Below are 15,835 nucleotides of genomic sequence, written 5' to 3' on the forward strand. Positions count from 1 at the left end.
GAATGAAGGCGTCTGGGAGGGGGTCGGGAAAGTAAAAGACGGAAGAGACATTAAGTAATTGGTTCTTGAAGGTATAAAATGATGCTTAGGGTCTACTCTTAAGCACTGATTTCAAATGCCCGCCCCCTGGGCAGTTTCAGCCCCGCCCCTTGATGTCGTCACGCCTACTTCCACCTTGGCCTCCGCTGATTGGTCCCTGCCTCCGCCTCTGAAAGGCGGCTAAAGAGCTTGGGGTTTGCTTCCGGGTCTTGGGCTTTAGCCCTGGGCGCAGAGGTTTCTGGGAGTCAAGATTTAAAATGGCGTCTGTATGATCTCCTGAGGCAACTGCATCGGAGCTCGGCCAGAGTGAGCGGCAGCAGGAAAGCAGACTGTGAGTGGGGCGAGAAAGGGCGATTGGGGACGGAGGCGGAGAAGCGAGCGCGGGCAGAGGAGGCCCTGGAGCGGCGGGCGGGTGGTGGAGCTCAGCGTTTGTCAGGAGCGTCTCCAGTCCCGGGCTGGCAGCGGAGAGCGCAGCGTGAAGATGACTCTGCAGACAGCGTTAAGCAGGGTCCGGGCTCCCCCACCCCTCGCCGAGTGGGGCAGGGGTGAAGGGTCAGCGGGTTCCCGGGGACAGCCCGAAGGTGAACCCCCCAGAGGCGCTGGTAATAATAACCCGGGGGGATGTGGGGGGCGGCGGCGCCTCCAGAGGCCGGCAACCCTGTTTCTCCCTCTCTGGGTACATCGCTCTTCCGTTTTTTTGAAAATCGAGAGAAGTGTACCATTTCCCCCAGTTTCCCCGACACTTGCTTTTCCGACGCTTGAGGATGTTTTAGTAGCCACATCTGCTATGCAGTATCCTTTAGTTGCTCAAAAGAAAAAGTAGCATAACCTTTGGGGGTGGGTTCCTGTGTTTTGAGCATTTCTTAAATTGTAATTTGCAAAAGATCTGATTTGTATCACGTTGGCTGCTGGAGAAAATTGGATCAACAAAAGGTTGTTGGAGAACTTTGCCTCTAACTGTCATCAAAGTCTAGCTTTTTTTCCGGGACACTCGGTAGCTTTGTCAGTGATTTTTTTATATATCTTTTTTGTTTTTGTAGTTACTATCCTATTTTCTGCTGTTTGAGGTTTAGATAAAATGGGAACCTTAAGGAGTCTCGTGGAGTAAGGTTGAGCTGAGATTTTTTAAAACTCGGACATGGCAGTACTGTATTTTACGAGGGTGTTGACATGTCAAGTCTCATCATTTCTTAATAATCCTATTAGGAGTATCCCCATTCCACAGATGACAGAAACTTAAGCTTGGTGGTTTGCCGGAGGTCACAGAGCCAGAAGGAGAACAGGAACACAAACTCATATCTTCATGACAGACTAGATATCTGCCATGTTCCTTGTACACCCTGAGCCTCATTATTTGTTTTGTTCAGAGCTTTTGAGGTTATTTTATAAGTTTTGGGGAATAAGTTAGGGAAATTGTTTCACAAGGAGGGATATTGATTAATGCTTTATAAAATGAGAGTTCATCATATTGGAAATAACTTGACACTGTTTTTCTTCAAAGCATAGAAGATGACAACAGCAGCTAGGCCAACTTTTGAACCTGCAAGAGGGGGGAGAGGAAAAGGAGAAGGTGATTTGAGCCAACTCTCAAAGCAATATTCAAGCAGAGACCTACCGTCTCATACAAAGATAAAATATAGGTAATGAAGCCTTTTCTGTTTTTCTTGTTTCACAAAGCAAGACCAAATCTGTTGAATGACATGGTCATGAGATAGTACCATGTGTGGGTTATTATTACTTACCTATTTTCATAGGAGTAGAATGCAATAGTGTTTCTGACACTAAAATTATGCTCTATGATTGTAAAATGCTACTAGATATTCCTTAAGCAGAAATTCCAATTAACATGAATTTCCATATGTAGATGGAACAGTAACTAATACATTACTTCAGAGGCACCAGGCTCTGTCAGTACTAATCAATATGAGATTAAAAGTGTTACTCTAACCAGCTGTGAATTAACATACTAACCAAAAGTAAAGACATTTTGATCAGCCTGCAGCCTTATTATAAGAAAGTATGTGATTTAGTTTGAGTTTCTTGAAATATTGGATACATCACAGGATGCCTATTAGTAACCTTCAGATTAGGGTGATCTTGTCCCGTTCCCCCAATGGGACTTTATGCTTCAGGGACTCAGGACAAAGTTGCTTTTTGTGAATTGTCTTCCATTACTACAGCCATGTGTTTTTTAGAAGTATTTCTGCCCTGTTTTGTTTCTACTTTAGACAGACAACTCAGGATGCCCCTGAAGAAGTTCGGAACCGTGACTTCAGGAGAGAGTTGGAAGAAAGAGAGAGAGCTGCTGCAAGAGAAAAGAACAGAGACCGGCCAACCCGAGGTGCCAACATACCCCAGACGTTTCTCTCATAACGTTATGTTGACAGTAGTTTTTCTTTCATGTGGTAATTGGAATGGATTACTGTTTTTGTTTGTTTGCTTTTAAATATGGGTGTGAGCTATAACAGTTTCTTGAAAGATTTGATTGGATTAGAGATGATAATGAAGTTGATTCCAATTCCATCTTTTTATGTTTTAGAAAGAAATAGGTGATCTGGGGATATTTAGCAACCATTGTTTCAGTTCAGATCAAGGAGTTTTTAACTGCTTACACAGCCAGACTTTTTGAGGCCCCATGGTTTCTGTCTATGAAATTCTTCCATTTTTATTTCTAGCATATGTAAACTATTTCCTAAATTTCCTGAGAGAGGTTACAGTTCCCATATTAAAATCAATACTTTTATTAATTCATTCAATAAATATCTGCCAAGGGCTTATTTGCCATGCACTGTGGTTATAATCCCTACTGTCATGCTTAAGACCTAAGCTCTTCTTGCCCACAGGTCCCTAAAATGTTATAAGAAATGCAGGATTTGATTCAGTAAGCTAGATAATGTTTGTTTTCCCCCAGAACATACAACCTCCTCTTCAGTGTCAAAGAAGCCTCGATTGGACCAGATTCCCGCTGCCAACCTCGATGCAGACGACCCTCTAACAGATGTATGTTTTACTTCCTCTTCTCATCCCCATGTAGTAATTTACTTACCATTTTTCTGAAATACCTTTTTATCTATTCTTTTGGCTTTAAGAAGCGATTTGTATTTATTTTTACTTACTATTATTCAATTATAGCTCTGACTTCAATGCTAAACTCTATAGTTTATTTTAAAACAAAAAGCATTATCTTGTGGTTAATCAAACTTCAAGTTTGATCTCTGGAGAGCCAAAGAAGGAAGAGATCTATTAAAAGATACGCTTCCCTAAAAAATAATTCCCTGTATTAAACCATGGAAATTGGACTAGTTATTCCTCTTCAGAGGGCACTCTTCAGACTGGGCTCTTTATTGATAGCATCCCCTGCAGTGAATGTAGGGGCCTTTCCATACTTGCTACCAATGATGCCCCTTCCAGATGTTCAATGCACTTAATGGCTCCCTCTGTGCTTAGGGAGGAATGTGATCTAAGTGGAAGGTTTTTAAGGATTGGCACTTTAATTACATTAAAATTTAGTGGTACTGCACAGTCTGTAATTAATTTGCAGTTTTCTACATACAGAGGAAAAATCTGAGTGACTTTTCAAGGGTAGCATCTAATAAGCATATATATTAGTAATTCTAGAGTTGACAGACTAAATTAAAAGTTAACTCAGTAATTCAATATAAGGAACTCAATTTTAAATGAGATATAATGGTTATTCATTTGAAACTATTTTTTTCTGAGAATTTAGCACCCTTTTCTGTATCTTTGACTGTCTTTAATTCCTAGTTGTTTTGAGCTATATAAAATTATGTTGACTCCAGGGTCAAAGTATGTAGTGTGTATCATACTTTGTTACTTTGTAACACTTAGTATAAAGTGTTCCTTTTCTGGTTTTAGAAATATTTTCATATGTAAATTCCATTTGACTATGTAAATTTGAAAGGTACTTCATTATACTCTTTGCTGTTATAATTTCAAAAATACATCAGAGGTTGACATTTTAGTAAGTAATTGTAAGCTTTTTTGTGGGGTTTTATTTTATTTTTTGGTTGTTGCTAATTTTAACCGTATTTAGGTACCTTTATCTTTCCCTTAGGAAAATTAATCCTGCTCCAAAGATTTGATGAGTGCCACTTCTATGGAAAAAAATGAATAATCTATTTTGTCTCCCCTCTCCTGGGCCATCACCATTCTTTTTTAGGAGGAAGATGAAGATGAAGATTTTGAAGAGGAGAGTGATGATGATGATACTGCAGCTCTTCTTGCAGAGCTGGAAAAAATTAAAAAAGAAAGAGCTGAAGAGCAGGCCAGGAAGGTAAAACCAGCATGTTAAATATTTACATCGTCTCACATAAACTAAAGTAGAAGTGTTTTTTAAATCAAGTAATATCACCTTATATTAGAAATCATCCATACCATGTCTCGATATTATAAGACCTGTAGGACTATAAATCTGGTGATTCCTATGACATCCTAAGTCTCCTGGTTATGTTAGAAATTCTTTCCAAATAGTTCAGACATACTCATCAAAATGCTCTTCATTCAGTTATTTGTTCAATAGACATATAGTCAGTGTCTGTTAAGTGTCAGAAGAATCAAAGATGATTAAGATGTAGTCATAGCCTACAAAGAACCCACAGGTATTGTGAGGCCGTCTTTATCTCTGTCCTTGTCTTCTGACCCAGCCTTCTTTCCAGGCACTTGCTGAGGCCATCTGTCAATAAATTTTATATAACCTAGATTCTCTGAGTCCCCACAGTCTCTACATTTACACAGTGGAAGGAAAGAATGTCTAACTCAAAGATAGACGAATTAAAGAGGATCCATGGTATGTACCTTTAAACTTTGAGTGAATTACCCATAGTAGTAACAGTAAGAGACAAAACTTGGGAGGCAAGAGCGAGTCAGAGCACTAGAGATTTGTAGACCAGTGCTAAAGGAGTTTGAGCTCTCCTGCAAAGGACCTGTGGAACTAGTCGGTTTCAGCTGGAGATGGTAAGGTTGGGTATGCATTTTAGAAAGATTACTCTGGCTGAGGTGTGGAGGGTAGAGGAAAGAACTGAGTAGGGGGCTGTTCCAATAATCCTCACATGCACTTATGAAAATCTTGCGTGATAGGAGTTGGATTTGAGAGAAGTAAACAGATGCTGATAGAGCTATCAAGGAGATAAAATTGACCAGAGAAAGTGACTGATTAGCTGTGGCAGTTTCTGGGTTGATGTTGGTGCTATACACTAATCAGGGAATGCCCAAGGATGGGCATGTTTCAGTGGAGGGAAAAATAATGAGTTCTGTTTGGCACATACTGAACTTGATGTATTGTGAGACACTCAAGTAGATATATCTGCCTCCACTTTTTTTTTTACTCCCCTGGCCACACTGCACAGCATGTGGGATCTTAGTTCCCCGATCAGGGATTGAGCCCATGTCCCCTGTAGTGGCAGTGCAGATTCGTAACCACTGGACCACTAGGGAAGTCCCTGCCTCCACTTTCAACCAGAAAAGAGCAGCTTTTTTAATGGGCTTCTGTGTAAGATTTCATTTGAACCAAGAATTGCTCTATTTAAAAAAAGGAAAGAGTCTTGGGGAAAAGACTGATGTAGCTTATTGGTTAGAACCGAGGGAGGTAGAGTTCAAATGGATCAGAAGGGTCAGGGAAGAATTCAGAAAAGAGGAAGATTTTGGGATAGGCTTTGAAGACTGCTAGAATTCAGATTTGAAGAAGAAAAATATTTAAAAATAACATTTCTTGTCAAAATTTGGCATATGATAGCATAACTCCTGTAGAATTATAAGACCATTCCTACACTGGCACACCACAAGAGGGCAGTTGTTCTGTTCCAAATTCTTTTGGCCTCCCTAATAGCTGTGGATACGCAAAGAGACATTTAAATGCATTTGGCTGACCTTTAAGGAGCATAAACATTTTAGACAGAAGATCTTGGCAATTTTGCAAGGTTCATCTGATTTTTTTGTACAAAATGTGTTGGTGTTTTTTTTGGATTCGAATGACAGTTTTATTCCATCTGTCCCCCATTTCCCTGTCTGGCTTTCTAGTGGCTGGTTTTTGAGGTGTTCCAAAATGTTTTCAAACCAGTCAGCCTGTGTCAAGGGCTGGGGAACTTTCTGTAAAGAGCCAGATAGTTAATATTTTAGGCTTGCAGGCCATACAGCCTCCGTCACAACTATTCAACTCAGCTAATTGTAATACAAGCAGACATAGGCAGTGCATAAATAAATGGCTGTGACTGTGTTCCAGTAAAATTTTATTTACAAAACAAGATGGTTCAGATTTGACCAAACCACAGGCTGTCCATCCTTTATACCTATAGTCGTGAAACAGTGTATCTGGTACTTGAGTATGGAAAGAGTTGGCACCTTTTTTCCCCAGTGCCATGGATGACAATCAACCAGTAACTCTAAAGGAAATAATATTCTGAACATAAAATGATCAGGACCTTATTACATCACATATGTTGTTATATTATAAATTTGGATACATTGTATGCTTGAGCTCCTGTTTGTCTAGCATCTCAGAGGTACGTCTTTTTACTTTTAGCATCAATATAATTTGTTAAAAATAAGTATATAATTTTTAGAAAGCTATCTGTTCTTAATCTATGATGGAGGCGCCTCACTTTTGCTTGCTTAAAGTCTGAAAATGACTTAAAGGAATTTTCCTGTTCATTTCCCTGAAAATTGCATCTTCTCACCTCCCAATTATTTGGCCTCATAAAAATGAAATCAGTTGTTCACACTTGATTATTAAAATGAAGTATCTTTAACCTGTATAGAAAATCAGGCTATTTTTCCGAGTGGTCTAACACAGGTTCATTATAAATAGACTTCCAGAAAGTCCTTTTTCCCTTGGTATATTAAGTCATCAACTTTGTCACCCCCAAAACACAGCAAAGTGGGATCTATCTTTGGTTTAAGATAGCGTGGAATCAGGTAGATCTAGAAGTCATGGCTAAGGATTTTAGACATTTTATGTTTCTAATTCTAAGAAGGAGACTGAGGGTGATTTGAGTTTAAAGAGGTTAATGCTAAAATAAAGTGAAGAAAGACAAGCATGTAACTGATAACAGATGAGAGAGATAAAAATAGAAAGTCATTAACAATAAATCATAATAAAATGGGTAAATCTCAGGTAAATTAGTAGAAATGCATGTTTACTGAATATAATTTTTTACACAATGGTTTATCTTATTTTATGACATAATTCTTGGTTAATAATAACTTGTCACCAGTCCTAGAGATGTGAGTTTACATTGTTAGTAATTCAAAATAAAATTATTTTTAATCACAGTTATATATAACCCTTCCTTAAAAATTGAGATAATTCCTTTGCTAAATGTGTCTTTTTGATGTTTAATATCTTCTTAAATTATTAGAATATTTATAGAGGTACTCTTAAACAGTTATGTAATTTTGTATGTACTTCAAGAAAGAAAATAGATTTAAATATGCAAGTCAAGAATGTCAAAGTCAGAAAGAGACTAATGAATGTATGATGGCAAGCATGAAATGGTTATAATGAAAATGCCCAATTATTTTATTTTGATAAGTGAGACTTTTCTGGTATGTCTTAAAAACAAAGAAAAAGCAATACTACCTTGATGCTTATCCCAGTCTCCCTCTTAAAATCTTAACAGTCTTTTAAAATATGAGTTATAGGATTGATGCCAGAAGTAATATAAGTAAATATGAATCTTCCCGTCTTGTTGGCAGGAACAAGAACAAAAGGCTGAAGAAGAAAGGATTCGTATGGAAAACATTCTGAGCGGAAACCCTCTCCTTAATCTCACTGGCCCATCCCAACCTCAGGCCAACTTCAAAGTTAAAAGAAGGTACTGTACAATAATGGGTTGGAGAGATATGTATACACACACACACATATTATGAGTTTTATAGCAAACTATATTATGTAAAGCTTCTAATACCCACTTTCCACTGATATTTTTCTCCATCACATTTTGGAATAATGGAAGGAGAATGAAAGAAAATAAACTTACTTTCAGTATATATTTACAGTAACCAGCTGTGTACCAGAGATTGTTCTAAGTACTAGAGACAGAGCAGTGCACTGAGCCCTTGACCCTACAAAGCTTACATTGTAGTTATATGTGTCAAGGGTCCCCAAACCCATCCTTCACATTCAGAGACTAGAAGGTCTCAGGGGGCTCAGCATGTAGCTGTTCTCATGACTAACTTAGTGAAGATACACAGCCAGATCATAAAGGGAAAAGGCACTGAAGGAAGTGTATGTGCTTCCTTATGCTGTGTCCCTCCTATAAGGGGTCACACAGAGCACATTCTTTACCCTAGTAATGAAAATGCAGCAACATTTGTGCAGTATTGCTGCCCAGGAAGACCCATTAGAGACTCCCAGGGTTTTTATTGGTTGCTCATATAGGCAACCTCTGCCTAGTACATACCAAAATTGAGAGTCCCGGAAAGAAAGCAGGTGTTCATAAACCACATTATTTGTACAGACAGTCTAAACACAATGACAGTGAGAAGATTCCTGCAATCCAAGTTTCCAGAGGCCAGCCAGGGACCAACCTTGCAAGCGGCCTTCCTAAGGACAACAGTGTGTGTGTGTGTGTGTGTGTGTGTGTGTGTGTGTGTGTGTGTGTGTGTGTGTGTGTGTGTGTGTGTGTGTGTGTGTGCGCGCGCGCGCGCGTGTGTGCGTGTGCGCGCGCGCGATTGAGAAACCCTGCCGTAGGCTTAACATTTAAACCATATCTATTATTTCTCACCACCTCCACTGCTGCCATCTCCATCCGGAGTGATGCGGTCCCCCTAACTGGTCTTCTTGCATGCTCACCACCCTCTCCATCCCTACCCCCAGGTTTTTCCTTAACATAGCAGCATCATGGTCCTTTTAAAATAAAAGATCTCAATCCTGTTCTAAACCATCCAGTGGCTTCCTGACTCATTCATGGTAAAAAACAAAAACAAGTCTTTACAATGGCAATTGCATAGGCAAGGGAGGATTTGCAAGAAAGGTGACATTTTATTAGAGACTAGACTCCAAGTTATTTGACCCGAGCTATTGAAAGGATCGAGATGGGGAAGAATGTGAACTGAGGTGGGGAGGCGGAGGGACCGATTTAAGACATGGTAACTTTGGGATGATATATATGTCTGTGTGGAAATGTTGAGTAGGTAGCTTGATACACAGTTCTGGAGTTAGCCCAGGCTAGAGATCATGAATTCGGGAGCTGTCAACTTACAGAAGTTTCTTGAAGCCATGAAGACTAGATGAGGTTACTTAGTGAATGAGTATAGCCAGAGAGGAGGCCAGAGGACTGAGCTTGGGGTAATATTTCGAGGTCGGGTAGATGATTAGTGGTCCCGACCTGGAATAGTACCTGGTACATACTAGGTGCTCAGGAAATATTGATTATATGAATTATGAATGAAAAAAACTAGGCTGAGAAGGAGCAGCCAGTGGGGAAGAAATGAACCGAAAGAGGCTGGTAGGTGTCTTGGAGCCACACAGACAGTTTCAAGAGGAGGGGAGTATTTATCTAGGTCAGATATTGCTGACAGGCCAAGTGAAGTGGGTACTGCAAAGTGGCGGTTAGAGTTTGGGCCCTGGGAGAGCAGTGCTGGTGTTGAGAGGGAGGGGTCAAAGCCTGTGGGGAGTGAGTTGAGGAGAGAGTGGGTAGAGAAAAAACTACATTGATTTATATTTGTATTAAGCTATATAGTTCTGCCTTGTTTGGATGCAGATAAAATCGTTTGGAGACTGAAACATGTTGTCTTAATGTGCAGATCACATTTGACCTAGCTCTGCTCAGCTTTTCACATTTCCCTGCATTGCACCAGTGATGACTTAAAACACTGTTTTCAAAGATGCCCACGTGCTTTGCTTATTTTCGATGCGCAGTTTCTTCTAGCGTGCATACGTCCACAGGCAAACACACACATTATATAGGCTTTCATTTTATATATGTTTCTGAGAGTTTATGTATTACATATGTGGGTTTGTGTTTTATATGCTAGATGATATTTTCAAATCATAATCTTTATTTTCTATAAAACATGTATTTTGTAGCCCATCCATGGGTGTTTTTTTGGTTTTTTTTTTAAGCTTACACATTATGAAATCCAGCCAGGAGAAACGAACTAGAGATTCCTGCCCTAAGCTCTTCAGCTGCTCTTGCTTTGTGTTTAATGTAGATGTGAGCCAATATATGAGCCTTAATTGTTTTACCCACATAGTTTCTTCTTTTGCCCTAAATTGTAAATACAGTGAATGATTACTAAATGTTAACTGATAAAAGAGTATGTATAAAATCCTTAAAAGCACATAATCTAACTATAGTAAATCGTCCAGCTATCATCTAGAGCTGTCTGTACTAATCAGGGTAGAACCAGGTACTGCCTCTTTGTTTTAGACCTGAAAACATTAAATATTTATGTAATTTCTTCTTTTTAACTCAAAGTTTCTTGTACTGGAGAAATGATAAGAATGTTTTGTACGTTCTAAATAAGGATTACCCTTCCTATTATAAAAAAGCAAGCTAACAGCCTATTAAGAATTACTTTATTCTTTTGGGTGTAATTGCTACATTGAATGATGTACAGGTTGAGCATCTTTTTGTGTGATGAATAAGCTTTACAGTTCACAGGGCGTTCTTGTCTGTTGATACAAGCACTGTAAGATTGTTCTATTTTCTTTTTTTCTTTCAGGTGGGATGATGATGTTGTTTTCAAGAACTGTGCAAAAGGTGTAGATGATCAGAAGAAAGACAAAAGATTTGTAAATGATACGCTGCGATCTGAATTTCACAAAAAGTTCATGGAGAAATATATTAAATAGTACAGTTTTATGTGCTTAATTAAAGGCTGTAAAATGTAAACGATATGACTTTATTTTGGTTGTTTTGTTTTTCTCTTCCCCCGCCATCAAAATTGTGTATAGGCTTCCCTAATTTTAAGTTCCAAAATATCTTTTCCTTTATTGATTCCTAACTTGATAAGGACTGGGAATTGGTTTAACCAGTTGCCATCTCAGTATTTCCAGTCATATGTTTTTCTTTTGAATATGGGAAAAGGAATCTGCTTGTAATAAATATTTTTAATAATCTGTATCGTGTCCCCACCTTTTTTGTTGAAATGTGTGTAGCTTATAAAACATTGCATATTTTCTTTCGTGTGTTGTATTTCTTTGTGTTAACTTTTTCTCCTCCTATCTCTAACATTGACTTAAAGGCCGTTAATTCATATCTCCTCTGTATCTTTTAGAAGTGTGATGAAAAATTAAAGAGATTCCATTTTGGACCACCATGTTGGTGTGGAAGAGTGTCATCAAACAGGAAGCACCCTGAGTGTGTGTCAGGGAGCATGGGGTACCTCTCACTTGTGCAGGCGCCCCTTTCTTTTTTCTCAGCCCAAAACAAGAGCTCCTTAAGCATGCCTAGGAAGCGTGTGACGTTCACCTGTGTTTTGGTTACTCAACTGCCATGTTTCTCTTGAATGAGATAGGTAGAGCTTGCACACTGACACTCATTAGATGCAAAACCTTGGAGAGTTTAACATCAAACAATACATGAAATAAAACCTTTGGAAATAGAATTGTTATCTTGGAGGATATGGATACGGGAAGTGGGCGGGTCTCTACACAGCTGGAAAATGAAGTTTCCCTAAACCTGGGCTGGGATTTTAAGGATGTCACATTGATAGAAAATGTGAGACCAGAAATTAAGCCTTCTACAGATAGAGATGCATTTATAGGATTCCTCAGCTGTGAATGATGTTGAGTTTGGTAAGGTTAAAGGTAAAACTTTTAAAGCAAAAATAATGTGTTAGTTATCACTGGCTATTTATTTAGGCCCCCTTCTCTAGGATCCCCAGTGGAAGCTTGGACACAGGTTGTATGTAACCTGAGTCAGGAGTAGAGCTGGAATCATAGCCCAGGTCTTGACCATGTTCATACCCTGCTTTTTTTTTTCTTCCAACTGAGCAATTTACACGTAAATTTGAATACCTTGACTAGTATTTTTTTTAAAGCCTTTAATAGTACTGAAGCACTTTTATCTCCAACTTAACAATTTATAAAGTGCCTTTACATTCGTTTTCAATTTTCTTCATAGCAACACACATAGGAAGGAAGTACTGGGTTATTCAAAGCTAAGGAAATAAAATTCAGGCCGAGTGATTGGATCAACGTTAACACTTGATGGGAAACGTATGAGTGCCTTAAAACTGCATGAAGATGTGCTTATAGAAGTGAGAAGCATTATTTAGATTTCCAAAACTAGTTCTTGGGATTATGGGTAGAGTCTTGAGGAAAAGAAGTAGCAGCATATGAACTTTTTAGCATCTGAAAGGCTTATAATTCATACGCGGGGTACAACTTAGGTGCACCCTTACCCCGAGATCCACTTCAGATATCCTATTTGAGCCTGACAGATTCAGGAAGGATCAAAGTAAAGCTAATTTCAATAATTTATCCATTTTCCTAATATTTTCCAACGTGAAACGTTATGTAACTGGTCATAGATCAAGGACACATAAATGCTACAGTTTCAGCTCTCAGATCTATAAAGCCAGTAACAACCTTCCTAGCGAAAATGCCTAACATCCTCCTTGCAAAACATCTTGCCTGGGTGTGACTGAGGAAACTGTCTAATCCCTTTAAGAGCCCATGCTGAGTGCCAAGAGCCAGGGCTTTGAAGCCAGATGGACCTGGATGTGAAGCCCAGCTCAGTCACCTCGGGTTTCACTAAAGCTAACTAGCTAACTAACATTGCACCAAACCTGCTTGTACTGCATCCGTTTAATCAACACCACTCCCTGTAAGGCAGGCATTATTATTTTCCCTGTTTTATAAACAAGGAAATTGAGGTTTGTAAGAGAAATTTTAAAACAAAGTCATAAATCTTTAAGAGGATAGGGCTGAGGTTCAAACCTTGAAGTTTCTATTTGCAGCCCATCCTCGTAACTGCTATGCTTGACTTCCTCTTTATGTGAAAGAGCCCTTCTGACATTTCTCACCTATGAAACAATAGTAACAAGAGTGATGAGTAAGGGGGTTTGATGGGAATTAATTTAAGGGGTGAGTACTTGGCAGGCATATAGGAGGGATTTCATCCACGTTCTCTTTCTACCTGCCTCTGCTAGCATATAGCAGGGGCTGCTGAAAAGTTTGAAAGCCTGTTGTTTTGTTCTGTCATAAAGGTCTGGTTCTGAATTAAGAGTTTCCCTAGCGCCTCAGAGCTTGAGTTGGGGGATAGGTATGACCTCGAAAGGGGTTGCTTTTGCTTGGTTGCTAGGATTAGAAACCCACGAATAGAAACTCAAGTGAAATAGAGGTTTACCTTTTTTTAAATAATTGAAATATATTTGATTTACAATGTTGTGTTAGTTTCAGGTTACAGCAAAGTGAGTCATATATATATATATTCTGTTTTAGATTCTTTTTCATTATAAGTCATTACAAGATATTGAGTATAGTTCCCTGGGCTATACAATAGGTCCTTGTTGGTTATCTATTTTGCACACACACACACACACACACACACACACACACGTATATATGTGTGTATATGTTGATCCCAAACTCCTAATTTATCCCTCCTCCCACTTTCCCCTTTGGTAACCATAAGTTTGTTTTCTATGTCTGTGAGTCTATTTCTGTTTTGTAAATAAGTTCATTTCTGTCATATTTTAGATTCCGCATATAAGTGATATCATATGATACTTGTCTTTCTCTGTATGACTGACTTCACTTAGTATGATAATCTCTAGGTCCATCCATGTTCCTGCAAATGGCATTATTTCATCCTTTTTCTGGCTGAGTAATATTCTATTGTGTATATATTAGTATGTATACATCTTTATCCATTCATCCGTCAATGGAGGGGTTTATCTTAATAGTTAAAAGGCACTTCCTCTGTCCAGCTCTTACTCTGCTTCTCTCTTCATCTGACCCACTTGCTCCACAAGACTAGATTTCTGCACCCAAAAAGCCTAGAGGTCACTCATTTATGATCCTGGCTTCCCTGGAAAGGAATCTTCATGGTCTTGTAGGTCCACTGGCCGACAGACCCTCTGTGTTGTGAGACAAAGCTTGTCCAGTGAGCAGTGGCCAGGAACCAGGTTACCTGGTACAAATGTGGGCCAGAGCAGGGAGACATTCACAGAACAATCTTTGGTATTGACGTGGCTTGAGATATTCAGCTACTCACATGGTAGACAAAACCTAGACACCGAGATTTCACAGCTGTAACTCGAGTCTCAGGGGTAGTGCCTGCATCTCCCGCCAGGATCTAGCACCGTGATGGGCACATAACAAGGGCTGCCCTCTGCCCCCAGTGCAGGCCTGGCCATAGGCAACCACCCAGGCCCAGATGGAAAAGAGGGGACCTAGTGACCAGAGGCCTGGGTGTCCTGGCAGGAGCAGGCCCTGCTGGGTCAGTTTCCTGCTGGTTTCTGGAAACTGTTATGTCCACCAGGGAGCAGGGTGGGACATGTCCTGTCTTTGAGACACCTTCTTAGAAGTAGGACTAATTAGATTGAACCACTGGTCGGGGGAAAGGGTGGATCAAGTGAAAGGGAGAGGAGTTTAGTGGGAGCTGCTGAGGGCTGGGATATTGGCCCCAGAGCCCTCTTCTCTGGGCCATGGTCCAGGGAACACGGAAGAAACAGGATCAGCCTGGGACTCATCTTTCAGTAAATGCGAGGGACCATTTTGTTTGTGTTGGTGGTGTTGGGATGAAACCCTCACACCTTTCTCTGAATCACACTTCCACAGACATCCTAGCTCTTGGAATCTTTTTATACGGAAGCTCTTTTAGGTGTTTTTCATTTTCAGTTTTTAAAATGTCCTGTTCTCGCCTGGCCTAGTTCTCAGACACTTCAGGACAGGAAAGAGGAGGAAGAAGAAAGCAGTCGTGTTCACACTCCTGAGAGAGGCATCTGCCAGGTTCCCTCTCCAAGGTGATCTTTTCATCTAATCATATTTTCAAACAGCCTCACTCTGGAGAAAGAAGCAGAGAGATGTCTCCTAATGGCCCCAGACTAATTGGAAGCCGCTTCCTGGGAGCTGCCGTCTCCGTCGTGCTAGAGTCTGAGGAAGGAGGAAAAAGGAGTGGGGACTTCAATAACCTTCTGACTATGTCAGAGGGAGGGTTCTAATGTCGTCCTGAAATTTCCTCAATACTCACACCTCCTTGAAAGTCTAACTCTTGTACTCAGAGGCCTATTTCCAGAGCGTGGGTTAACTAAGCACTGGGCGTTGAGTCACTCTTTGGAAGCACTGACTTCAAAGAAGCCACAGGGAAGAAAACGCTGTGGATGAGGAGAAAACTGAGATAACAGAAGTGGCAAAGCTCACAGAGCATCAGAGCACGGCCCCTGGGGCAGCAGGCCCTACAGACCAGGCTCCCCTACCTCCTGCCAGGCCACGCCCTCCCTCCACCCACCAAAGAGCTGCTCCCTGGACACTTCCCTGTTTAAAGCCTTCAACAGTTAGGCGATATGATGGAAAACAATCCCATTCAAGATAGTTACAGAAAATGTAAAACACATAGTCATAAACTGAACAGGAAATGTGCAGGATCTCTTTGAAGAAAACGCTAATATTCCACTGTGGGGCATTAAAAAAAAGATGGTAAATGTAGAGAAATACCTACTGCTAGATGGGACAACTCGATAATGTAAAGATACAAGCTCCCCACCCCAAAAAAATTATTATGAAATTTCAGGAGGTTGGGATTTTTTTAATTGATGTTTTGACCAAATCACTTTAAATTTTTCTGTTAAAGTAAATTTGTAAGAATATCCAGGAAAAAAAAATCTG

The 15,835-nt window shown here is 39.9% G+C and overlaps 1 protein-coding gene across 2 annotated transcripts; it reads left to right on the forward strand.

Annotated features, from left to right (window-relative positions):
• Positions 1-249: 249 nt before the first annotated feature.
• Positions 250-11,179, forward strand: CWC15 (CWC15 spliceosome associated protein homolog). 2 transcript variants are annotated; one of them, XM_065882752.1, is made up of 7 exons: positions 250-345; positions 1,541-1,679; positions 2,268-2,380; positions 2,951-3,039; positions 4,220-4,333; positions 7,750-7,868; positions 10,723-11,179. In XM_065882752.1, exons 2-7 carry the CDS (start codon positions 1,549-1,551, stop codon positions 10,850-10,852), a joined length of 696 nt encoding a protein of 231 aa, XP_065738824.1. In that variant the 5' UTR covers positions 250-345; positions 1,541-1,548; the 3' UTR covers positions 10,853-11,179. The 2 variants fall into 2 exon arrangements, with proteins under 2 accessions (XP_065738824.1, XP_065738825.1); XM_065882753.1 differs by lacking the exon at positions 250-345 and having other exon boundaries at positions 1,549-1,679; positions 4,223-4,333; positions 10,723-10,852.
• The last annotated feature ends 4,656 nt before the right edge of the window (positions 11,180-15,835 follow it).

Source organism: Phocoena phocoena, chromosome 8 (assembly GCF_963924675.1).
Source record: "Phocoena phocoena chromosome 8, mPhoPho1.1, whole genome shotgun sequence".
NCBI lineage: Eukaryota > Metazoa > Chordata > Mammalia > Artiodactyla > Phocoenidae > Phocoena > Phocoena phocoena.

Coding starts and splice junctions, on each gene's coding strand:
- CWC15 (XM_065882752.1), top strand. CDS start 1,549: ATGACAACAGCAGCTAGGCCAACTTTTGAACCTGCAAGAGGGGGGAGA. Junction 2,381..2,950: donor CAGAGACCGGCCAACCCGAG/GTGCCAACATAC, acceptor GTTTTCCCCCAG/AACATACAACCTCCTCTTCA. Junction 7,869..10,722: donor AACTTCAAAGTTAAAAGAAG/GTACTGTACAAT, acceptor TTTTTCTTTCAG/GTGGGATGATGATGTTGTTT.